Source organism: Pan paniscus, chromosome 7, assembly GCF_029289425.2.
Source record: "Pan paniscus chromosome 7, NHGRI_mPanPan1-v2.0_pri, whole genome shotgun sequence".
Lineage (NCBI taxonomy): Eukaryota > Metazoa > Chordata > Mammalia > Primates > Hominidae > Pan > Pan paniscus.
The window spans coordinates 140,750,906-140,777,655 of NC_073256.2; the positions used below are offsets into that span (position 1 = coordinate 140,750,906).

Here is a 26,750-nt window from a genome sequence, read left to right on the forward strand (position 1 = left end):
TGGTCCCAACTACTCAAGAGGCTGAGGCGGGAGAATCGCTTGAACCTGGGAGGAAGAGGTTGTGGTGAGCCGAGATCATGCCATTGCACTCCAGCCTAGGCGACAGAGCGAGACTCTGTCTCAAAAAAGGATTTCCTACATATAAAATCATGGCATTTGTAAACACAGAGAATTTCACTTTTTCCTTTCTGAGTTCCTTTTGTTTTTCTTGCCTTAACTGCACTTTTAAGCAACAAATGAGAGATAACATTCAACACTGCAATTTCAGCATGGTTTTCAAACTCTACATAGGAATGTAGACATAACACTTCTAAAATCTGTAGAAGACATTTCAGGAAGCACTTTAGTCGTTGTACCTAAAATACATGTACCATATAAAAACATTCCAGTGTCAACAGCACTTTAAATTTTCACAGTAATATATGATGAAAGAACAGACTTTACACTTCTTTTGCACTGAATTATCTTTGCTATGTTTTAAAATACTTAAGAAATAGAAACAAATTTAAGAGACGGTTTTCACCTTTAAAATTTATTACATAAGCTATACACACAAAATGAAATCCTAGTTATGAAAGATGCATCTAGAAGAATAATTTATAATAAACCAACAAAAATGAGAATGTGTATCTCCAGGAATATAGACATATTTAAATGTTCTCAGTGACTGGCATTGCTTTATGCATTACATAAGACAGTATGTACTAATTAAGGTATTGAATTTACTGGGTTTTAGAAGGCTTTAAAAAAAAATCCAGATAAATCAACAACAAAAATACAGCTCAACTTTGAACTGCATTAAAATCCAGAATCTCTCATTTTAGATGACCATTCCTTATTCCCCTCAAAAGGTTTCCAACAGAAGTTATTTCACAAACTAATTATTAGAATGTCTTCTCCCCACTCTCCCCAAAAGCAAGTATGCATGGAAGTGCATGCTTTTAACCTTAAGAAATGTATTTTTGGTACCATTAATATAAAATTATAATATTTATATTTATAAAATTGTATATAAAAAGTATCAATAGAATATAACCTAAACACAGTTTTAGAAAGATATCAACAGCTTGCAAATATAAAAACTTTGTGCTATTAAAAGGTGTTTAACAAGGTAGTTATTAATACATTTGTTGTGTATATAATTACAAAAGTAAACCAAGAAATATTTAAAATCTTTATTAACCCAAATTAGAATTATAAAAATGTTTGTCTCAAAAACAATAACTGTGATACTCAAGTACAGAATTGTGGTGCAGCCAGAAGTTGTTCAAGAGCCCTCCCGCAAATCATGACTTGCACTCTGGCTTTTAAGTGAAGACAAGGGAATCTCAAGGCAGATGGGAGGAGGGCATTTAAAGAAAACAAAGGTGACAAAAAAGATGGGAAGGACACAATGGTTAAGTAAGTTTCTTGTCAGATACAATAAACTATTTTTAGGAAGGATAAAATTAAAAGTGCTTAATACAAACAAAATTTAACGCTGCTAATTATTCTTAAGTGCCATAAAACATTAGTTACCAAAATAACTTTATTAAGAGTTGGCCAAACTTCAACTATTATTACTATTACTACAGGGTCTTGTTCTAGCAAAGTTCCAATATTTATCAGTTATCTTACACATGACATTTATCTTAATATGTACATAAATATCAGGAAAGTTTAAATACTTTTATTTTACTATTTTAATCTTTTCCTTAAAGATGCAGGGTTTCATACTACATCAATTAGGTAGACATGACAAAAATGACTTAAATAGGAACTGAATATAAAGAATACTCGATACCATGACATCATCATCTGGAACAACTGAAGTTTTCTACCTCTTGCTCCATTTTCTAGATAAAGGGGAGGAAGAGCAAATAGTAAGTTTCAATATGGAATAAGCTAAAGAAACATTTCATTACTTTTTCAGTAAACAACCTTAAGAATATTAATATTCAGGTATATATTTGATAGTGAAAATAAACATTCAGTTCAGTATTTAAGACTGCCACATAAACTGATTTTACCTGTAGGACTTCATTATTTAAATAACTTTGAAATGAGTCTGGGGTACATTCATCTTATGTTAAATTCAAATAGTATTAATCAAGGTACTGATGTAGTTAGAGTTTAGTATTTTACACTTTGTAGGTATCAATATTATATATATACTACATAGTATACTTTAGTAGGTATACTAAATACTATATATATACTAATGGGTATCATTGTTATATTTTGTAGTTACCAATAATATGCATATGTAAGTAATATCTTTTTTTAAAATTTAGCACTCTCTAGTGAAATGATCTGTTATTAAAAATAATAATAAGGCCAGGCATGGTGGCTCCTGCCTGTTAATGCCAGCACTTTGGGAGGCTGAGGCGGGAGGACTGCTTGAAGCTAGGAATTTGGGACCATCCTAGGCAACATTGCGAAACCTCCATCTCTACGGAAAATTTAAAAATTAGCCCAGTGTGGTGGTGCTTGCCTATAATCTCAGTTACTTGAGAAGCTGAGGCAGGATTGCCTGAGCTCAGGAGTTCCAGGTTATAGTGAGCTATATTCTTGCCACTGCACTCCAGCCTGGGTGACAGAGAAAGATCCTGTCTCAAAAATAAGTATTAATGCTCTAATTAACACTATAATACCTACTATAAAGGAAGATTAAGTACATAAGTCTTTTTTTTTTTTTTTTTGTCATACAGAGTCTTACTCTGTCAGCCAGGCTGGAGTGCAGTAGCTTGATCTTGGCTCACTGCAACCTCTGCCTCCCAGGTTCAAGTGATTCTCATGCCTCAGCTACCCGAGTAGCTAGGACTATGGGTGCACACCACCACATCTGGCTAGTTTTTGTTGTTTTAGTAGACACGGGGTTTCACCATGTTGGCCAGGCTAGTCTTGAACTCCTGGGCTCAAGCAATCCACCCGCCTTGGCTTCCCAAAGTGCTGGGATTACAGGCATGAGCCACTGTGCCTGGCTGACAAGTCTTAAAAGAAGCTATTATTCTTCATTAATACATACACACAAAAAGGGTATTCATAGTTTATGTTCCACTATTTATTAAAGACACAAACTACTGGCTGGGTGCAGTGGCTCACGTTTGTAATTCCAGTACTTTGTGAGGCTGAGGTGGCTGGATGGCTTGAGCTCAGGAGCTCAAGATCGGCGTGGGCAACATACTGAAACCTCATCTCTACAAAAAACACAAAAATTAGCTAGGCATGATGGCAGGTGCCTGTGGTCCCAGCTACTTGGGAGGCTGAGGCAGGAGGATTGCTTGAACCTGGGAGGTGGAGGCTGCAGTGAGTGAGTTGAGATCGCACCACGGCACTCCAGCCTGGGCGACAGAGACCCTGTCTCTAAATAAATAAATAAATAAACAAACAAACAAACTAAGTTATAGACTGGAAAAATACTAAACTCACTTGCATTTAGAAATAATTCATAATCCACATATTAAAAATGATCTTTATGGAATGGGACATCAACTTTGGAAATAGAAAGATGGTCTTTAAGTTCTTACAATCAGTTTCTCACACAGATTAAATAAAGCCTCAACAATCCTACATAAGTGATATATTAATGTGACCACAAGAGCATTTATAAAAAGTTTCCACTCAAGAGTTTACCTGAATAAGTGATGTTTTATCATAGTCCTTGCGATGCAGATAAATACATTGGCTGATTACTGCATACAAATTTTCCAACTGAAATATGTTGTAGTTTTGACTTTTTTTAACAACAGTCTTCAAAAGATTCTAAAAGAAAATATGAGGGTCAATATGTGTGAGAGAGAAACTTCCTCAGACAAGATACTCAATTTAGAAGGTTTGGGCAATTATTACAAGCCTGACAGAGGGTAGACCAAGCCATCTGATGACACAGGGCAGCCTCTGGCAGTGGCTCTGACATTTAAATGTACTTAAGTCTAGCTATAATCCTGGCCTTGACCTTGAGTAACTCATATTCTAAAAACTAGAGCTGAGGGGATTGCCAATTCTAAGTCTAGCCATAAGCATCTACAAACAAATTAAAAACTAACCTCAATTTAGATTAACAGGAGAAAAGCAAAGTTTTTTTGCAGGGGATTTTATGATAGTATAAGTACATTTTAACTAATTTTATTATGTGAAACTAAAAAAGATACTACATAAATGGTGAACTACCTCACCACTTCAGGGTTCTTATATAAAAAGGATTTTCCATCTGCTAAGTGTTTTTTTTCTCATGACTAAAATGGTGGACTTACTGGATTTCTGTAATTCTTCAAGTCTGGCCCTACCAGAATATGCTGCCATTACCTCATAATTAACAAAAACACACCATTATAGTTAAGTAAAAACCAACTAAAATGGCCATAGGTAATGGTCATAAAAACAATGTATGGGACCAATAATTTAGATCAGCAAGTTAAAAACTGCAATTTAATACATTAAATAGTCACCTCCAACTACATCCTTTATACAAATTATTCTATAGCAAGTATATCCTCTCATAAAAGGCCATTATTTATTGCATGCTAATGGATATATGGTACTATTACATAGTCTATTTTGATGGGTTATATGATCAGAAAAAGTAAATTGAAATAGTCTCAGTAATGAATTTAATTGACTCTGAATGACATACATGTATACTGAGCAGAACAAAGCTGTAAAATTTATAAAAATTAAGTAAAATAATAATTGCTACTCTTAACCCCAAACAACATAACACGGTGAACTTACACACAAGTTCCTGTTTCAGCACTAGGAATACATTTCACTGTCATGAGATTTACATGGGTTTTCAGTTCCACACATATTTTTTAATAGAGTTTTTCAGAAAGACTACAGTTTTTTGAGAGAAACTACTCCAGGAATATTGCTGCTTCCTTCTCTAAGAAGTGTAGACATCAAGTTCTTATTAGCTCTGCTACATTCAAGAGAAAGGCTTTCCTAAGTTCATTAGTACTAACAGGTTCACTTTGTACTTAAACAGGGCAGATTTCCCTCTAAAATGCCAAAACTCTTATCTGTATTACAAATAATGTTCTCTGATAAACATATAATGTTTTCAGACTTGAAATGTGGCCAAAATAAAACAGGTAAATTGGAATTGGGATGCAAAATGTTTTTACTTTTGAAGGAAAAGGGCAAGAAATCAATCTTATTTCAAATATGTTAAGGCAACTGTAACACATCCAAGTTGTTGGCTGAGGAGATAAGACCGTTGTTTAGGTGTGTCAGGGTGTGGGGTTCCAGATGTAGGTTCACCGTTACAGAGGTGATGGCTATTCCAAAAGTACAGAATAATAGAGCAAATGATCAGAAAAACCCTGAGGAGCTTACAAAAGTAGTTGAAGGCAAGGATGATTTAAGGACACAACAGTCAAGGAAGAAGAGTTATCTATAGTGTCAAGTGTTACAGATATGGCAAGAAGAATTCAATTTAACAAAGGCAAGTATTATTAGCTATTAGGATGTCATTTTATTACAGTGGTTAGGATGAAAATTGAATTTAGGGGAACAGGCAGGGGAATAGAATGAGCAACAGATAACCTGACAGCTATCAGAATCACTTAGCTATTTTCTCTCTGATTCCTACCACAGATCCTTGGATATAATTCTTAATTTTGGGCCAGGCATGGTGGCTCATGCCTATAATCCTAGCATTTTGGGAGGCTGAGGCGGGGGGATTACTTGAGCTCAGGAATTTGAGACCAGACTGGGCAACACAGTGAGACTTTGTCTATTTTTTTTTAAGAATTAAAAATCTATTTTATATTAAAAAATAATAGTAATAATTCTTTTTTTTTTTTTTTTTTTTGAGACAGAGTTTTGCTCTTGTCATCCAGGCTGGAGGGCACGATCTCGGCTTACTGCAACCTCCACCTCTGGGTTCAAGTGATTCTCCTGTCTCAGCCTCCCCAGTAGGCTGGGAATACAGGTGCCCACCACCACACCTAACTAATTTTTTGTTTTATCTATTATTTATTTATTTATTTATTTTGAGACAGAGTCTCGCTCTATCGCCCAGGCTGGAGTGCAGTGGCACAACCTCGGCTCACTGCAAGCTCCACCTCCTGGGTTCACGCCATTCGCCTGTCTCAGCCTCCCAAGTAGCTGGGACTACAGGCGCCAGCCACCACGCCCAGCTAATTTTGTTTTTGTATTTTTAGTAGAGATGGGGTTTCACTGTGTTAGCCAGGATGGTCTCAATCTCCTGACCTCGTGATCCGCCCACCTCAGCCTCCCAAAGTGCTAGGATTACAGGCATGAGTCACTGCGCCCAGCCTAATTTTTTATTTTTAGTAAAGACAGGGTTTCACACTGTTGGCCAGGCTGGTCTCGAACTCCTGACCTCAGGTGATCCGCCCACCTCAGCCTCCCAAAGTGATGGGATTACAGGCGTGAGCCACTACGCCTGACCTATTCTTAATTTGGAACAGGGGAAGGAGAAGAACAGTAAAGGGAAGCTTGGAGGAAAAAAAGTTTTACTTTTTCATGTAAATCCCATGTAGCCAGAATGCTACTAGTCACAAGCCAGTGTTTGGGGATTACTAATCTGCAGAGTAAAAGCATTATGATTTCAATTTACATACTTTTAATCGCTCATGATCCACAACAAGTGAGGGTGTAGGCTGAGAAAGAATTGCCAAAGCCTTTTCAACACTGATGAGCTGCTGCTGTTCTACCTGGGAACGTCTAGCTCGAGTCATTCGCAGAACACACATTTCTAGAATGAAAAATCAAACAATTATTATTTGGTCCATAGATATTATGATGCCTAAAATAAATAATAATATTAGGCAGATTAAACAGGGCATGTTTACTAAGGACATAAACAGCAATTCTGGCTTATTAACTCGTTCTGTTATAAGATTAAGATACTGCCACTCATACACTCAAAAATTAAGGACAGTTTGAGAAGTATGTTTCATATTGAGTATTTCAAGGGGATTCTCAACAGGTTAGAATGTCTTCTACTTGAGCACAAGACACACAGAACTGAAAAGCTAGAAGGGACCTCAATAATCTAGAACAGGGGTTGTAAAATACCACCCATGGTCAAAATCTGGCCCACCACTGTAAATTATGTTTTATTAGAACACAGCCTGCCTGTAATCCCAGCACTTTGGGAGGCCAAGGCAGGTGAATCCCTTGAGTCCAGGAGTTCAAGACCAGCCTGGGCAACATGGAAAAACCCCATCTCTTTAAAAAAAAAAAAAAAAATTAGCTGCGCATGGTGGTACATGCCTATAGTCCCAGCTGCTTGGGAGGCTGAGGTTGGAGGATCATTTGAGCCGAGGAGGCAGAAGTTGCAGTGAGCAGAGATCATGCCACTGAAATCCAGCCTGGATGACAGAGCAAGACTCTGTCTCAAAACAAACCAACCAACCCAGCCATATCCATTTTATCTACTGTCAATGTAGTTTTCCCAGCAGGGTTGAGTAGTTGTCACAGAGACCAAGATTGTATGGGCCCCTGTGTAGGCTAAAGTATTTAACTATCTGGTATTTGGTTCTTTAAAGAAGTCTGCTGATCCATGATTTAGAACAATACATTCAATGATAAATGAGAAAAATAAAGCCAGGAGAGGTGAAGAGACTTTTCTTTCTTTTTTTTTTTTTGAGATGGAGTCCTTCTGTCACCCAGGCTGGAGTGCAGTGGCATGATCTCAGCTCACTGCAACCTCTGCCTCCACCTCCCGGGTTCAGGCGATTCTCCTGCCTCAGCCTCCAGAGCAGCTGGGACTACAGGCGTTAGCCACCACGCCCAGCTAATTTTTGTATTTTTAGTAGAGACGGGGTTTCACCATATAGGCCAGGCTGGTCTCGAACTCCTGACCTCGTGATCCACCCACCTTAGCCTCCCAAAGTGTTAGGATTACAGATGTGAGCCACCACGCCTGACCGTGAAGAGAGACTTTTCTAAGGATATACATCTAATTGTTGTGAGAGCCAGGATAAGAACCCTGATATTGAAGCAAGTACCTGTACTGCTAAATAGTATTCTTTTTAAAAAGAAAATGATAAAAGAAAAATAAAACAAATCTGATTCAAACCAAAACATATTATACAGCCAGAAGATTAACATTTAAAATATTCACACTAGAAAGTATATCCTAGTCTATTATTGCTAATTACTCAAATACACTTAGAGCTCACGTCAAAGAAGCCCTTGCAAAAGGCTTGCATTCAGTGTATCAGTCACTAAAAAAAAAAAGTCCATTAACTTAGTCAATGCTTATTTTTGACCAAAATAAATTTTTGGCCCCATTATCCACTATTTTGCTTTGTATGATTAAATAATGTTTGGCTTTTCTAAAATCCAAACAAATCTACTGTCAAGGGCTCCAGAAGATCCAAATGACAACAATTCTAAATAGAAAATTTGGGGAGCAGGATCAGTGGAATAAATATAAATAATCTTGGACTTAACCTACAATAAGGGATAGAAAAATGATCGGGGTAAGAGTTGTTCATACCACTCAGCAAGAATCATAGCAGACTCTTATCTTGCTTAAAAATGAAAGGGTATCATGCTTTAGTTTGTTACATTTAATCTTAAAAATACCTCATTACCAAGCAACTATCTTATCTACCCCAATTTTGCAGATGAGCAAACAGGCTGACAAGTTAAGTATCTTGCCAAAGGTCACAAGCTACTAAGTAGTGAAGTAGTGAACTGGAGGCTCAAATCTAGGTCTGTTTGATGCCACAGCTTGTAACTATCCTTACTAGCTCAATAGTAAAGATAATGCTATTGTTTTCTAATTAACTAACATCTGCTCTCTGAAAGGCAAGCAAAAAGCAATAAACTAAGATGCAATTAGGTGTTTAGAAACTTTGAAATATCTTTTAAAATCAGTAAATTATTTTAATTGAAAAAGACATACCTTTTCCTTCATTTTCATCAGAAATATGTATTATCTGAGAGCTAGAAGCATCTCCATTACAAGCAATCTTGTCTCTCAATTCTGTACATGCTGTAGTCTTCCTAGAGTCTTCAAGCTCATTCTCGATATTACAAGTATTTGAATTATTTCTCAATTCCAGTTTGCTTTCAGAGGCATTTTGCTGTTTTTCATTTTCTTCCACCGAAGACTCTCCTGTGTTTCCGGTCTCATTATGATCTACACTTGTGTCTTGAGTTTCCTCTGTATCACTCTCAATTTTGTGATCTATGGCATTCTGGCTATCATCCTTTGCCTGTGAAATCTTCCTTCGCTTTTTTATGGTGCCTAAGTACCAGTTTGACTTTTTGCGAATTTTCCTCTTCAACTGAGCTTCAAGAAATTTAAAGAAAAATGATGAAAGAACATTCAGCCATTTTCTAAAATTCAAAGAGTGAAAAACCCTGATATATGAAAAGATAAATAGTGAGAAACCACAGTATTTTGTATGATTAAAATACAGAAACAAGAATAGAGCAGACTGTGAGAAGGTGGAGAAGTGGGTAAGGCCCAGACCATAAAATGGTAAAAAATTTTGATTTTATCTTGAATTTTTTTTTTTTTTTTTTTTTTGAGACGGAGTCTCACTGTTGCCCAGGCTGGAGTGCAGTGGTGCGATCTCGGCTCACTGCAAGCTCTGCCTCCCGGGTTCATGCCATTCTCTTGCCTCAGCCTCTCCGAGCAGCTGGGACTACAGGCACCTGCCACCACGCCCAGCTAATTTTTTGCATTTTTAGTAGAGACAGGGTTTCACCATGTTAGCCAGGATGGTCTCGATTTCCTGACCTCGTGATCTGCCCGCCTCGGCCTCCCAAAGTGCTGGGATTACAAGCGTGAGCCACCGCACCCAGCCTATCTTGAATACTTTTAATCTTGAATAATTTTAAGGAGGGTACTGACATGATCTGTCTAATGCATATTTTGCAAAGATCACTTTGGCAGCAGTATGAGAAATGGACTGGAAGAAGGGCAAGACTTGAAATAGGCTACACTTATTGAGCATTTATCATGTACTAGAAACTATCTTACTACATTGCCTCGACTGGAGTGCAATGGCTATACACAAGCACAGTCTTGGCGCACTACAACCCCAAACTCCTGGGCTCAAGCGATCCTCCTACCTCAGCCTCCTGAGTGGCTACAACTATAGGTGTATGCCACTGCATCAAGCATATACTAGGAATTCTTCTAAGCCCCTTATGTATGCTTACTCATTAAAATTTAATTTAACCTGGCCGGGCGCGGTGGCTCACGCCTGTAGTCCCAGCACTTTGGGAGGCTGAGGTGGGCGGATCACGAGGTCAGGTGATCGAGACCATCCTGGCTAACACAGTGAAACCCCATCGCTACAAAAAATACAAAAAAATTTGCTGGGCATGGTGGCCGGTGCCTGCAGTCCCAGCTACTCGCAGGAGAATGGTGTGAACCTGGGAGGCAGAGCTTGCAGTGAATCGAGATCATGCCACTGCACTCTAGCCTGCGTGACGCAACTCCATCTCAAAAAAAATTTCACTTTAACCCAATGAAGTTTGCTACCATTATCATCATCATTTTACAGATGAAGAAACTAAGGTACAGAGAGGTTAAATATTCTGTCTAGACTAGATGCAGTATAACCACACAGCAGTAGTCCTGGAAAGAAGTGGTAAAACTTTTAGGTAATAGAAATGACAAAGGAGAATGAAAGATTACCTTTCTCCCCAGTGGCTTCTTTTTTTTTTTTTTTTTTTTCTTCGAGACAGGGTCTTGCTCTGTCACCCAGGCTGGAGTGCTGTGGCATAATCAATAGCTCACTGCAGCCTTGAACTCCTGGGCTCAAGCAATCCTCCTACCTCAGTCTCCCAAGAAGGTAGGGCTACAAATGTGTGCCACCATGCCTGGCCAGTGTTTTGTTTGTTTTTTTACAGATGGGGTCTTGCTCTGTTGCCCAGGCTGGTCTTAAACTCCTGGCCTCAAGCAATCCTACCACCTTGGCCTCCCAAACTGCTGGGATTACAGACATGAGCCATAGTGCCTGGCCTCTGTCCAGTGATTTTCTTAATGGTGTTTGGGAACTTGTCTGCTGCCTCTTGGTTGTCAGAAGCTGCTTCTCTTGTTATCTTGATTTTTTTTTGAGATGGAGTCTTGCTCTGTCACCTAGGCTGGAGTGCTGCCACCCAGGCTCGGCTCACTGCAAGCTCCGCCTCCTGGGCTCACGCCATTCTCCTGCCTCGGCCTCCCGAGTAGCTGGACTACAGGTGCCGCCACAGTGCCCGGCTAATTTTTTGTATTTTTAGTAGTGATGGGGTTTCACCGTGTTAGCCAGGCTGGTCTCGATCACATGACCTCGTGATCCGCCCACCCTGGCCTCCCAAAATGCTGGGATTACAGGCGTGAGCCACCGCGCCTGGCCCTATCTTGATATTTTTTAAGCCAAACCTCTTTCTAAAATTATCAAACCATCTTTTGCTGGCATTAAATTCCTTCTGCTTTGTCATATAATGACTTCATTTTTTCTTGAATTGTATTAGAGTCTACAGGTATGCCTTTCTTATAGCAATCTTGCATCCGGATAAAAGCTGCATTTTCAATATCAGACAAAAGGTATTTCACAAAAAGTACAAAGTTTTTGCATTTGCTAGTGCAGCTGCAACAACAACTTCAAAATTTCCTTCTTTTCTTTCTTTATTTTTTGAGACAGTCTCACTCTATTGCCCAGGCTGGAAGGCAGTGGCACGATCTTGGCTCACTGCAACCTCTGCCCCACTGGGTTCAAGCAATTCTCTTGCCTCAGTCCCTTGAGGGCTGGGATTACAGGAGGAGCTGGGATTACAGGCGCGCACCACCATGCCCAGCTAGTTGTTGTATTTTTAGTAGAGACGGGGTTTCACCATGTTAGCCACACTGGTCTTGAGCTCCTGACCTCAGGCAATCCACCCACCTTGATCTCCCAAAGTGTTGGGATTACAGGCGTGAGCCACTGCGCCTGGTATTCTTTTCTTTCTTTTGAGACAAGGGTCTCACTTTGTTGGCCAGGCTGGAGTGCAGTGATGCAATCTGGCTCACTGCAAACCCCACCTTCTGGGTTCAAGTGATTCTCATGCCTCAGCCTCCCCAGTGGCTGGGATTACAGGCACTGTCTACCACGCCTAATTTTTTTTATTTTTAGTAGAGATGGGGTTTCACTGTGTTGACCAGGCTTGTCTCAAACTCTTGATCTCAAGTGATCCACCTGCCTCAGCCTCCCAAAGTGCTGGGTTTACAGGCGTGAGCCACCATGCCTGGCTCTTTATTATTATTGTTTACAATGGTCCTTATACTGGATTCGTCTTGAAAGGGCAGGGTACTACAGCTGCAGACCTCAATCTATGGTACATAACAAACAATTCAACTTTATCTTAGAAGGTTATGACTTTCTCTGCTTCTTGGGAGCACTTCCAGCATTACTAGTGGCACCTCCTATGTGTCCTATGGTGTTACTCAAGATTTTTTGTACTATACTAAACACACACAAAAAATACTTGAGAACCACAAATCACTTTTTACTGCAATAAGCAATTTACTGGAGAGGCCAACTGCTCACCGCATCACACATCGTTTTAAGCAGATACTCATGAAACTTGAGCTCACCACAACAGCAACAGGAGGTGGCTCCAAAATTACGGTAGTAAAGTTATGTACTACAGTAAATTTTATGCAGTTGTGATTTAATACTGAGTCTTTACATTTGTTTAAATTTCTCTTGACTGCAAATGGTGCTATGTACGATCTGTGTTTGTGTGGTAAGTTTTGATAAATCTTAACTTTTTAAAATAGACTTGTGTATATTTTATGGTGGTGATAAAATAGACTACTGTCTATACATATTGTATGCATCTGTGACATACCTAACTTTTTCACTATTTCTAGGCTACGCGATTCAATCTGCAAGTTTTTTCAAACTGTTGCAAAGCTCCAAAAAAACTTCCAAGATATTTATTGAAAAAAATCCACACATATGTGGACCTGTGTACCTCAAACTTGTATTATTCAAGGGTCAATTGTACTCAGAACATAAACATGAAATGAATATCCACCAACAGAAGAAACTCACATAATCAGCACCCAGATTGAGAAACAGAATATATACTAACATTCCAAATCACCCTTATTCTAATTCTAGTCATAATATCCTACAAAGTAAATAATATCCTGATTTATGACACCATGGAATAGTTTTGCCCATTTTTGACTTCATACATATATAAAAATTTTAAATACATATTTTAAAATTTATTTCACATGTAAATGTATCTAGGATTCACTCAACATTGTTTGGGAGGTTCATCTATGCTGTTGTATGTAGTTGACGTTTAAGGATTCTCACTGTATAATAATTCATATCTTTCCATTCTACTGGTAGTGGGCATTTGAGTTACCCCCAGTGTTGAATCATGACTTTTAATGGCAAAACCACAACCACTTTTGTACCAACCTAATATTATGAATATTGCTTCTTTGAATATTCTTGTACATGTCTTTTGGTGGACACAAAATATGTAATCCTGTTGGGTATCTATCAAACGATTGTTTTAAGGGAGCCAATTTCCATGTCATCAATTTCCACATATATATATTCTTGCTTAAAGCTGATTTGACTGTCAGCATTCTGGTAGTGAAGGCCTCTTGCTAATTTTCTTCTCTTATCTTTCCTTTCCCAGCTGCCTCCTCCTATTTTTTCAAAAGAAGGGCTTATTCTTTATCTATCTCAAATCAATTACCTGAGGATGGACAAACTTGCAATACAATAGAAGGTTCAACCCCAGCAAACACCGCTAACCCTAACCTTAACACACACACAGAGATCTAAAAAGGTAGTGAGGAATGGCCAGGCGCAGTGGCTCATGCCTGTAATCCCAGCACTTTGGGAGGCCAAGGTGGGTGGATCATGAGGTCAGGAGATCGAGACCATCCTGGCTAACATGGTGAAACCCTGTCTCTCTAAAAATACAAAAAAAAAAAAAAAAAAAAAAAAAAAAATTAGCCAGGCATAGTGGCGGGTGCCTATAGTCCCAGCTACTTGGGAGGCTGAGGCAGGAGAATGGCATGAACCCGGGACACAGCAGTTGCGGTGAGCCGAGATCGCACCACTGCACTCTAGCCTGGGTGACAGAGCGAGACTCCGTCTCAAAAAAAAAAAAAAAAAAAAAAAAGGGTAGTGAGGAATTACAGTGCTAAAATCTGGGAAAACAAGTGAATAACAGAGGCTGAGAAGCTAAGCAGTCTGACAAAGGGGCTTAAAGAACAAAAATTGGAATTAGAAGTCTGCCAAGGAAGGCAGGCCTTAGAAAACCCTACAGGCTTTGAATAGGTAACATGTGGAGTTACCTTCTAAGAATAAGGGGGAGTAAGAAATAGACCAGAATTTACGGACATCAGTTTCAAATCAAGACAGTCCACAATTAGATGGTGACTTCTGGGTTGCAAGTGGTACATTATAAACTTGGATTTATTTCAAGAATGCAAAGTTGTCTTAATAGTAACAAAATCAATGTAATTCACTGCATTAACACAAATAAAGGAAAATAAGGGAGAAAGTTAATGGCATTAGAAAAGAATAAAGTTATAATTTCATAAATGAAAACTACTTGAGTACTTACCAGGAGTGCTGCAAGCCACAGGAGTACTCGGTGTCTTTAGCTTTTCATTCTGCTCTGGGTCTGATCTTTTATCACCAACAAGAGTGGAATTTTGCTTTGGCATCACATGGTAGTAAGACGGGGCATATTTGGAGGAGCTACAACCTTATAAATAGATATGTGGGATGTCAAAAGATTTCCAGATTTCAAAATTACATGAAGGATTAACTAAAAGTACAAAATACATCTGAAGCATCCTTTTCAGATGCTTCTGAAATTCATATATTCTGAAATTCATTCATAATATTAGGTTGGTACAAATCAACCAAATCACTTTCCTACCTCTTTTCTTTCTAGATTCCTGAATTTCTTCACAGAGCTGCTCAAAGTCTTCATCAAGTTCTTCTTTAATTATTGCATAGGCAGTATCTCTTAAAGCACAGGCTCTATGCCTAATAAGACGATCTATGAAGTGAGTAAAAAATGTAATTTTTAATTTCCCCCTTTTAATAATATACCAAAAATAAACTCAGCATATTAGGCTAAGATAGTAGCTCTTACAATTCCTTTTGACTTTTACCAAGAATAGTCAAAGTTACTGGAATTGTCCTATTCTGTTTCTGGTGCTAATCTAATGTTCTGGACATCTGATTCAATATGGCAAACTAAACCCAAACAATTTTACTGCTCTGTCCTGTTCAGATCCCTTTGAAATATCAGAAAAAAAAAAAGGAATCAATCAATAGCAAGAGATTAAACATGATAACAAAAAATAAAAGAGAAGGCTATCAGTGTCATTAGTGAACAAAGAATGTGAAAGAATTTTGCAAGAGATTTATAGAGGTTGTTATTGCATTGACAAAGAAAATAGACAAAGACAATGAAAAAGCAACCCTCCACAGGAAACACTGGGAAAATCCTAAGCTCAGAGTATGAATACTACAAACTGGAATATGATTTGAGGCAGAAGACGGAATAAGTGAATGCAGGATTGCTTGAGCCACATCAATACTCCTCAAAGGACAAGAGATTGCAAAATTCACTCCCAGGTTATACAGTACATTACACGCAGAATGTTGAAGTGGGCTTTCTAACATGGCATTTGGGCCTGAAGAAAGTCAGGGCAAGGTCTAAGTAGTGGTTCCAGAACTCAGCAGCCTCAGTGTCACCGGGAAACTCATTAGAAATGCAAATTCTCAGGGGCCACACCTACAGAATCAGAAACCCTAGAGATGGGGTCCAGTGATCCATATTTTATGAAGTCCTTTAGGAGATTCTGATGTCCACTAACATTTGACACCACTAGCCTGAAGTAATTTTAGATTGCCACAATAGACAGAAAGGGAGCAGCAGCAACAGCATGATTGCAATGCAACAGAGAAAGCCCTCTGCCTCCAGGGTACCTCGTTTCTTCTACCTACGTACAATGGACTGTTCTCATCTTGTTAGTCTGTTTCCTACTGCTTGACTCCAGAACTCTGAACTACAGGGAAATGCCTAGGGAAGGTGAGCTAGAGGACTGGGAGGGAAAGAATAGTAAGCTTTTCAATTGTTGAAAAAAATTTTAGTAGTTTCCTATACTAATCAATCTAACTAACAAGCACCACCAATTTAAAAACAGAAAGCCAATGTACTGGAGGAGAAATGAATACAGAAAACAACTATTTTTAAAATGTATCTTTTTATCCACTGGTAAGAGTTAAAGAACTCTGCATCTGTAATAACAGGAAGCCATCAAAAAATTAAACAAGCACCCAAGAAAGAACATTTCTTGGAAATGGACAAGCTGCAGAACAAACATATCATTAAAAATCCTTTATACATTTTATTTTTAAAGATTTGTAAAAATTTATGGGGTGCAAGTGTAATTTTTGTTACAGGCACAGACTGCACATGAAGTCAGGGCTTTGGGGGTATCCACCACCCAAATAACATACATTGTACCCATTAAATTTTATATTAATAGAGGGGATAGGTGAAAGCAGAAGGGGTATATGCACAGAAAAAGGTCTGAAAAGATATCCTCGAACATAACAGTGTCTGCCTTTGGAGAAAGGAAATGGGGGACTAGATTTTTAAAAATATTACTACTAGTAAGCCCTATATTATATTGCTTTTGTAATAAAAATTATAATGGTCTTAACTAATAGAATATTTTAAAAACTATTTCATTACAGAGTGCCTACTTTTCCACTTTGAGGAAGAGCACTGATATACAAAGTATACAAGCCATTTTGTGTCTCATTAGAGGATCTATCATGTAATTGTTAATAAACAGGGATTTGGGAATGAAAGAAACCTGCATTCAAATTCTCACTCTGTCCCTTCCTGGAAGTGTGACCTTCAGCAATGTTTTTAACCTTTCTGAACTTCATTTTTACCATTTATAAAATGGTTGTTGTGGGGATTAAATAGTATTTTGATTATGTTTATAATATAGCACCTGACACAAAAATCAACCCTAAGTGTTAGCTGCCCCCCAACTCAACCCCCTGAAAAAAAATTCACTAATACTCACCTCCAGGATCTCTATCTGGATTGTATTCTAAGGCATTACTACAGATTAGATCAATATCTCTCAAATAGTCTTTCACAGTCAGATACTTGTGTAGATCAATTTTACTGATTACAGATGAAAGGTCCATTGGTTGCTTTATTACAGTGACATAATCAGGAACCTAAAATTCAAGCAAATGATCAAATCACAAAATTAACTCTAAACATAACATGTGAGTCAAGTTTCTCTGCCAGGCAATATAGGAGATAGAGAATAAATACGTAAGAGATTATGATAATATATTTAACATAAAACCTTTCACTTGATTTAAGGCTGTTTTTGTTTTGTATTTGTTCCTATTCCTTGGGCAACTGTATTCTCCAGTAATTGTTTCTTATTCTTGGGCAGCTGTATTCTCCAGTAACAGCCTATATTCTTTCCTCATCCAATTGCCACCCATCCTTCAGGGCAACTTAAGACCTGGCTCTCCAGGTCTCTTCCAATCGTGTAGGTCATAATAATATCATGCCTGTAATCCCCAGCACTTTGGGAGGCTGAGACAGGAAGATTGCTTGAGCCCAAGAGTTTGAGACTAGGCTGGGCAACACAGCAAGACCCTATCTTTACAAGGTTGCAGTGAAAGATGATTTGTGTCACTGCACTCCAGCCTGGGCAACAGAGTGAGGCCTCAACCCTTACTACAAAAAAAAAAAAAAAAAAAAAAAAAAAAAAAAGGCCGAGCATGGTGGCTCATGCCTGTAATCCCAGCACTTTGGGAGGCTGAGGTGGGTGGATTACCTGAGGTCAGGAGTTTGAGACCAGCCTGGCCAACACGGAGAAACCCTGTCTCTACTAAAAATACAAAAATTAGCTGGACGTGGTGGTACACGCCTGTAGTCCCAGCTACTTGGGAGGCTGAGGCAGGAGAATCACTTGAACCTGGGAGGTGGAGGTTGCAATGAGCCGAGATCGCGCCATTGCACTCCAGCCCGGGCAACAGGAGCAAAACTCTGTTTCAAAAAAATAAAAAAATAATAAAAAAAAATAAGACATTCTCAATTACTTCTGGAATGTTTAGGTTGGGGAGACAAAGTTAATTGTCTGCAGGAAAGGAAAATGCGTTACCCTGCTCTTAAAGTCTACATGTGCTTAGGACACTAACCCGGTACATGTTTCCAAATAGATAAAACTAGTTCAGAGTGTAGGCAGAACCACATAAACTCTTCATATATCCTTTGATTGTGAAGCATTATGGCCTAGAATACACTTGATCCAAAGATTAAACTAATACCTCATCAGGGTCAACAGGCTTAGTAAACACTCGGAATCGCTTGTCAATAGCAAGCCTATGTGTAACATTTCTTAAGAAAATCCTCAGTTCTCTAAATGTATCTTCTTCTTGTTCTTCTAGTCGTTTCACTTCTTCTGCTGTCAGTGATCTTGGCTCAGGTGGTGGTGCTACTGGGAGTACCTCCAAAGCCTGCAAAACTTCACATGAATGGAAGAGTTTAGTTACTGCTCCTCCATAACATTGAGGTTGACAAGTGATTTAATGAAAACAGAGTCAGGATTTGAGGGATTATCTTCCTTATATATGCAAGGAATCCAAAGATTTGAAATACAAAAGTATTACCATAATCTCTAACCCTACGTCCCCTCCAGAAATCATTAGTAACTTGTAATTTGGAATGCTAATTCCTACAAGTCATTACCTCTGTTCCATTTTAAGATAATTTAAGAGGCAGCCAGGTGTGGTGGCTCACACTTGTAATCCCAGCACTTTGGGAGGCCGAGGTGGGTGGATCACCAGGTCAGGAGATCGAGACCACCCTGGCTAATACAGTGAAACCCGGTCTCTACTAAAAATACAAAAAATTAGCTGGGTGTGGTGGCGTGCACCTGTAGTCCTACCTACTCAGGAGGCTGAGGCAGGAGAATGGCATGAATCTGGGAGGCAGAGCTTGCAGTGAGCCAAGATCGTGCCACTGCACTCCAGCCTGGGTGACAGAGAGAGACTCCGTCTCAAGAAAAAAAAAAAAAAAAAAAAGATAATTTAAGAGGCTATTAAACTTCGAAATTGCATTATTTCCAGGACAAAAATATTCTAACTATAAAAAAGCCTTCTTTACTAGTTTTGAACTAATGAAAACGTGTAATATGTTTCAAATATACCAACAGGTTATTTTGTTTAAATAGATATCCAATGAGTACTCAGGATGAAAAAAAGGATTATTAGAGTCCTGCCACAATGAGCTGACAAACTACTAAGGGAGTAAGAGGCATAATTATATCATTGTGATGCCATATTAGTAGTATTTTAAAAGTATGATGGGTCATAAAGGCAGAAGCAATTCATTTTGCCCATATAAGTTAGGAAAGGCTTCATAATAAAGAATAAATGAGGTATACTAAAAGGACAAGTATTTAGCCGGGCATTTTGGCATGAGCCTCTTGTCCTAGCTACTTGGGAGGCTGAGGTGGGAGGATGCTTGAGCCCAGGAGGTTGAGGCTGCAGTTGAGCCTCGATCATGCCACTTCACTCCAGCGGATGACACAGACCCTGTCTCAAAAAATAAAAATAAAAGAATAAGTAGTTCTTTAGACAGAGATGGGGGATAGAGATAGAAGCTTTACTGATGAGACAGCAAGCATTACTAAAATAGTGAAAAGGTAAAATTATGTTACATATGGTTTAAAGATAGTGTTTTATGAGAAAAAAAATGTGGGGGTGGAGGGCTGAGGCAGAACACAAGTGCCCAAAATGAGCTTAGAAAGATAGATTGGGGCTATACTATGAAAGACCTTGTGTACCTTAAGAACTTTAGTCTATTTTAATGGGAAGCATAGAGATTTTTAAGCAGCAGATGCATCAACCTCATGACTGAGGTTTTGAGCTTGTGTTATCAGATACATGTCAATGCCATTAACTATTTCATTCCTACTTTCTCAAAATTATTAAATATTAACTTTGATATAGAAACTAACCTGCTTTCTTTTTTGATATAGGAGGCTTAGCAGCTTGTTTTAGAATTAAATCTTCAAAAAATTTTGTCCGTTCTTCTTTATCCGGTAACTGGACATTAAAAATCTCTCCATAATCACGGATAAACAATTCTTGCACCTTAAAAAAGAAAATAAATGCAATATATATCATATATACAGATGATCCCCAACTTACAATGGTTCAATTTACAATTTTTAGACTTTACAGCAACATGAAAGTGACATGTATTCAGTATGTCCCTCCACTTAACAATCGGGTTATGTCCAAATAAAACCATCATATGTCAAGGAGCATCTGTACAGTATATAAACATATGTATGCAGTATATATACACACATGCATATGAAATGCATGTGTCAGTCATTTAAGACAATAGCAGGTTATTATACACATACTTTTAATGACAAGCTAAATTGTATATTTTTTAAACAAGTCTTTAAAGAATGTTAGATTTATGTATAAACCATGTTTACAAGAGACTAAGGAACTAAAAATCATGAGAACTCAAGAACCCAAACTACAATTAATAAAGGAACTGACTTGATGATATTTTACTTTTTTCGTTTTCTTTTTTTTTAAGAGACAAGGTCTCGCTCTGTCACTCAGGCTGGATTGCAGTGGCACAATCATAGCTCACTGCAACCTCAGACTGGGCTCAAGCAATCCTCTTATCTCAGCCTCCTGAGTAGCTGGGACTACAGGCACGCACCACCACACTCAGCTAATTTTTAAACTTTTTGTAGATAGGGTCTCCTTGTGTTGCCCAGGCTGATCTCAAATTCCTGGGCTGAAGTGATCCTCCTGCCCTGGCCTCCCAAAGTGCTACAATTACACGCATATGCCACCGTGCCTGGCCCTGATACTTAAAAGGTTTGTTGAGATCAATTAATTCATTTTCCCAACCCCAAATGAGATATAAGAAAGAGCAATTGTTCAAAAATAAAAAGCAAACAAACAAAAACCAAAATATAAAGGCCAGAAGGTAAGTGTGGGCTACAAGAGAGATATTGGAAACTCAGTGGACTGCTGGTAAGAATGTAAAATAGTGTAGCTGCGGTGGAAAACAATTTGGTGGTTTCTCAAAGTTTAAACACAGAATTAGTATATGATGTGGCAATTCCACTTCTAGGTATAGATCCCAAAGAACTGAAAACAAAAACTCAAACGAGTATTTGTACTCCAGTAATCATAGCAGCTTTATTCACAAACGTCAGGAGGTGAAGATGACCCAAATGTCTGTCACCAGATGAATGGATACAAAATGTGGTATATACATACAATGGAAAAGTATTCACCCTAAAAAGGAATAAAATTTGGACACAAGATACAACATGGATGAACTTGAAAACATTACACTAAATAAGACACAAAAGACAAATACATATTCAAATTATATGAGGTACCTAGAATAAACAATTCAGAGCCAAATTATAACAGAAGTTACCGAGGGCTGTGGGAAGATAGAAATGGGGAATTACCGTTAATAGGTACAGTTTCTGCTTGGGATAACAAGAAAGATCTGGATAGTGGTGATGGTTGCCCAACATTGTAAATGCACTTAATGCGACTATACTATATGCTTAAAAAAATGGATGAAATGGTAAGTTTTGTCTTTTTTTTTTTTGAGACAGGGTCTCACTCTGTCACCTAGGCTGGAGTGCAGTGGTGCAATCTCGACTCACTGCAGCCCCCACCTCCCAGATTCAAGTGGTTCTCCCACTTCAGCCTCCCGAGTAGCTGGGACTACAGGTGCACACCACCATGCTCATTTTATTCATTTTATAAAAATGGGTAATTCCTAGTCCCAGGCCCATTCTCCCCTACTTATAGAATGTTGTATTAAAATATTTTACCCAGTTTGCAATTATATGCTTAGAAATTATCCTAAGAAAAAAAGTAAGAGAAGCTATCCTTTAAGAAAAGATCTTTTGGTATAGAATTTCCACATTCTTGAAAAAGTTTCCCCAGATTAAACCGATTACATTTTTTCGACCTCTCCACATCCATACAAAGTTCACCTAGTTTGTCTTACTTGTTACCCGGAGCATAAAGCCATTATCTTTATTTCAAATCTCAAAATGATTAACAGTTTCAGTTGATAGAATAAGAAGCCAGTAATACTATGGCTAACAATCTTTTTTTTCCACTGTGTTAATCAGAACACTGCTAGAGTACTTCATTCATTCTGGCTCTGGCCTTCCAAAAGAACTAGAAAAAAGACAGACATTCAGGAGAGTGACAAGAATTTTGAAGAAACTACAACCTGGTGTGCTGTGTAACAAAGTCTACTATTACCACAATCTGTATTCTTGTTCTTTGGGCACACAGCTAGGTCAGATTTCCTAGCCTTTCTTGCAATGAAGTAGGCTATGTGACTGAGCTTTAGCCAGTGGAATTTGAGAGGAAATGATTTACACCACTTCCAAGTCAGGCACAAGCAAGAGCCTGTCCTTTCAGTTGACTGTACTGAAAGCGACCTGGAAGGCTACATGATGAAAATAAGAAAACAGGCCGGGCACAGTGGCTCACCTGAGGTCAGGAGTTCAAGACCAGCCTGGCCAACATGGTGAAACCCCATCTCTACTACAAATACAAAATTAGCTGGGCATGGTGGCGGATGCCTGTAATCCCAGCTACTCAGGAGGCTGAGGCAGGATAATTGCTGAAACCCAGGAGGCTGAGGCTGCAGTGAGCCAAGATCGCACTCCTACACTGCTAGCCTAGGCAACACAGTGCGACTCAGTCTCCAAAAATAAATAAATAAACAAGTAAATAAAATGAAATAAAGTAAAATAAAGTATCTTTCAGCCTGAGTGTTTGAATGACTGCATAGCAGAAGACAAACTTGCCAATGTAATCAACCTGCCTAGTATTGTTAAAGTGAGTAAGAAATAAACTTCTGCTTTATTAATAGCCCTAATGAATATACCATATCCTGTTTAATGTGAAAAGGCCTGGATCAGCAAGACATAAAAGAGTATTCAAATATACAAAGACTTGTCATGATGAAGATGTATTAGTCAAGTTCTATATGCAATCTGGGAAATGAATGGAGATTAAGAAGTGGAAGATTTGTGCTCACTTCAGCAGCACATATACTAAAATTGGAACAATACAGAAGATTAGCATGACCCCTTTATAAGTTTAAAAAAAAAAGAAAGAGAAATGAAAGCCTCCTTCAATAAGTTGGATTTTTAGGAGTCAAAGGTAACAAAAAGAACTGTGTAGAAAGTGTTTCAACATATGAGATATCCACATAAAGGCGACAGTGTAGGGTATGAAACTAGATAATTAACTAAACTGAAAACTTTTAAGGACCTCCCCCACTCAAAGAGTTTATAATATATACTTAATATTCATTTCCTAGCTTATTTAACTTGGAGGTTCTGTAATCAATTATTATACAGAGTCACTGGGGACATAATCTGGTCCCTTGATAACCTTGGCCTCCTTTCCTCCTACATTACCCCTCACTTACTCTGGTCTATCATCCTGGCCTTCTTGCTATTTTTCCAACCTGCCAGACACAGATCTGCCTCAGAGCCTCTGCATTTGCTTCTTCCTCTGCTAGGATCTTTTGTCCCTCAGCTATTCCAATGGTTCACTACCTTACCTTTTCCACGTCTTTCCTCAAATATCATCATCATTTTTTTTTTTTTTTTGAGATGGAGTTTTGATTTGTCGCCCCAGCTGGAGTGCAATGGTGGGATCTTGGCTCACTACAAACCCCACCTTCCAGGTTCAAGCAATTCTCCCGCCTCAGCCTCCTGAGTAGCTGGGATTACAGGCACACATCACCATGTCCAGCTAATTTTTGTAGAGACAAGGTTTCACCATGTTGGCCAGGCTGGTCTTGAACTCCTGATCTCAGGTGATTCGCCCACCACAGCCTCCCAAAGTGCTAGGATTACAGGCATGAACCACTGCATCCGGCCAAATATCATCTTCTTACTGAGGCCTTACCTAGCCTATTTAACACTGTAACCTACCCATACTCTTTTGGTACCCCTTAGCTAAATCTTTCTCCACAATAATAGTTAGTATTATAAAATTTTTAAAACTTCTCTCCCCCACTCAACTAAAATGTTAGCCCTACATGTGTAAGGATACACGTTTTTGTGTATCTTATTCACTGTTATATCTCCAGTGCCTAGAACCACACCTGGGAGAAAATAAGCACTCAATAAATATTTCTTTAGTAAGTATTTGAGCTTATCTTCCTACTAGTGTTCTAAAAATTGTAAACCAATTTTGTCAAAAGTATGAAAAAAAACCATTAAACTCATTCATTAAAATACACAGAAGCCTACAATATGCTTGTTATGTGCTCTATGGACACAAAGGTGACAAAAAACAGTCCCTAATTTCATGTACTTTACATTCTGATGGGGAAACAGAGTCAAGCAAATTAATATTTAATGGCAGGAGGCAATACAAATAAAGCAGGAAAAGGGAAAAGAGTGTGATGGGTGAAAGAGCTATTGCTATTATTGAGAAACTCTGATCAAAGAAGGCCTCCCTGAGGTGACATCTGAGCAGAGATTTGAGAAAAATAAAAAATGATGCCAGGCAAGTATGTAAGAGAAGAGTATTCCAGGCAGAAGCAGCATGGCCTTTTGTTCACTATTGGCAGTTGTCTAAATTGGCACAAACTTGAATGAGTAATTTAATATTGTTAAAACTTGTAAATGTAAAATACTCTTTGATTCAGCTACAGCTATTCCACTTCTAGGAATCAAAACTAGAAAAATCCACATACCAGTGCTTATACTAACTAAAATACAAGGATGCTCACTATAAGAGTCCAGTAGAAAAAAATCTGGAAAACAACCAAAAAACCTATCAACAGGGCTTTGGATAAATAAATTATAGTACATCAACAGTGGAAAAACCATGCAGCTCTTAAAGAGACTTTAGCACTAACAAATACATGAATACATTTATTGATAAGCGAATAAAGCAAATTGCAGAATAGTATGTATCATATAATCCCGTTTTTTAAATACTTTTTTTTTTTTTTTTGAGATGGAGTCTCGCTCTGTCGCCCAGGCTGGAGTGCAGTGGCTCACTCGGCTCACTGCAAGCTCTGCCTCCAGGGTTCATGCCATTCTCCTGCTTCAGTCTCCTGAGTAGCTGGGACTGCAGGCACCAGCCACCAAGCCCAGCTAATTTTTTTTGTATTTTTAGTAGGGACGGGGTTTCACCCTGTTAGCCAGGATGGTCTCAATCTCCTGACCTTATGATCCACCTGCCTCGGCCTCCCAAAGTGCTGGGATTACAGGCGTGAGCCACTACGCCCGGCATATAATACCATTTTTCAAGAGAAAAAATTTATGTATCCTTAATATATACATACACATATACATATACCATCTTACCCAATGAGCACATATACCAAATAGTTACCAATGGTATCTTTGATAAGAAAACTTATCCTTTTATTCACTTCTACAGCATTTGAATTTTTTCAATAAGTTATGATTATTGTGGTACAAACAACTCTTTTTGAAAGTATAATGATACCGCCCCACATAAATTACCTCTTCTGGCAAAGCAGAATGGGGTTTGTCAGAAGTTGCAAGTAGTAAAACTGGAGCAAATGAAGGAATATTCTGTAATAATGTGGTAAATGTGGCTTTAAGTGTCGGTCCAACTATTTCCCACCACACGTGGATATGAGGAACATACACTATACTTGGTGCTGTTCTCTTAGCTTCACGAATCACCTAGTAGAGCGAGAACAAAACAAATTCAGTTAGAGTCAGCATGTTAATAATGCTAGTTCTATTAGTCTGAAACAATGTTTAACCTCCCAGGAGTAACATATAAAGTCCTCAAGTTTTTAAAATGCTTCTCCAAAATCCCACAACCTTATTTTTAAATGTTGATTAAAAGTTTCATTTTTTTGGAAAAAGATAATTTCTTCAAGCAACTAGAAAACAGCTGGAGAAATCTAGAAGATTTTTCTATTGTGGTAATCAAAAATAAACAAAACTACAAATATAAAATATTTTTATGTTTTAAAAATGTTCATATAGCCAGGCGTGGTGGCTCATGCCTATAATCCACGCACTTTGGGAGGCCGAGGCGGGTGGACTGCCTGAGCCCAGGAGTTCGAGACCATCCTGGGCAACATGGTGAAACCCCGTCTCTATTAAAATACAAAAAAAAAAAAAAAAAAAATTAGCTGGGTGTGGCGGCATGCACCTGTAGTCCCAGCTACTCGGGAGGCTAAGGCAGGAGAATTGCTTGAACCCGGAAGGCGGAGGTTGCAGGGAGCCGGGATCGTGCCACTGCACTCCAGCCTCGTGACACAGCAAGACTCCGTCTCAAAAAAACCAAAACCAAAACCAAAAACAAGTTAATATACAAATACCAAAAACAGAAACTGCAGAATATCTGAGTACTTACTAAGGAGCAGTCACCATTTTAAGTACTTTACTCATTTAATTCTCCCAACAGCCATGTGAGGTAAGTAGTATTATCTCCATTTTCCAAAAGGGGAAAATTAGAGAGATCTAACAACTTTACTAAGGTCACAAAGATATTAAGGGTGAATGTGGGATTTAAAGTCATTCTCTTTAATGACTAAGCAATCATGCATAACTCTGTTTTGTAAACCTAAAGTTACAAATCAGAAAGACAAAAAAACACAATACAAAAAAATGGGGCAATTTTAGCTTTTGCCTCTGAAAGCCTGTTTTGTCTTATACTTGGGCACCAACAAAT

At 38.4% G+C, this 26,750-nt stretch overlaps 1 protein-coding gene and 1 non-coding gene across 3 annotated transcripts in view; one reads left to right on the top strand and one right to left on the bottom strand.

Annotated features, from left to right (window-relative positions):
* Positions 1-512: 512 nt before the first annotated feature.
* The window catches only part of ATAD2 (ATPase family AAA domain containing 2), a 96,753-nt gene continuing 70,515 nt past the window's right edge, over positions 513-26,750 (bottom strand). For both annotated transcript variants that reach the window (XM_055116901.2, XM_003820482.6), the window contains 10 exons: positions 25,562-25,747; positions 20,003-20,138; positions 18,309-18,505; positions 17,039-17,198; positions 14,863-14,985; positions 14,542-14,685; positions 8,867-9,256; positions 6,570-6,703; positions 3,616-3,744; positions 513-1,835 (listed from right to left, as the gene is read on the bottom strand). In XM_055116901.2, the coding sequence (XP_054972876.2) occupies positions 1,794-1,835; positions 3,616-3,744; positions 6,570-6,703; positions 8,867-9,256; positions 14,542-14,685; positions 14,863-14,985; positions 17,039-17,198; positions 18,309-18,505; positions 20,003-20,138; positions 25,562-25,747 (1,641 nt within the window). In that variant the 3' untranslated portion in view covers positions 513-1,793. The remainder of the gene's footprint in view (positions 1,836-3,615; positions 3,745-6,569; positions 6,704-8,866; positions 9,257-14,541; positions 14,686-14,862; positions 14,986-17,038; positions 17,199-18,308; positions 18,506-20,002; positions 20,139-25,561; positions 25,748-26,750) is intronic.
* Positions 23,096-23,201, top strand: LOC112440734 (U6 spliceosomal RNA). Its single transcript, XR_003028752.2, has one exon. It is a non-coding gene; the product is annotated as a U6 spliceosomal RNA (small nuclear RNA).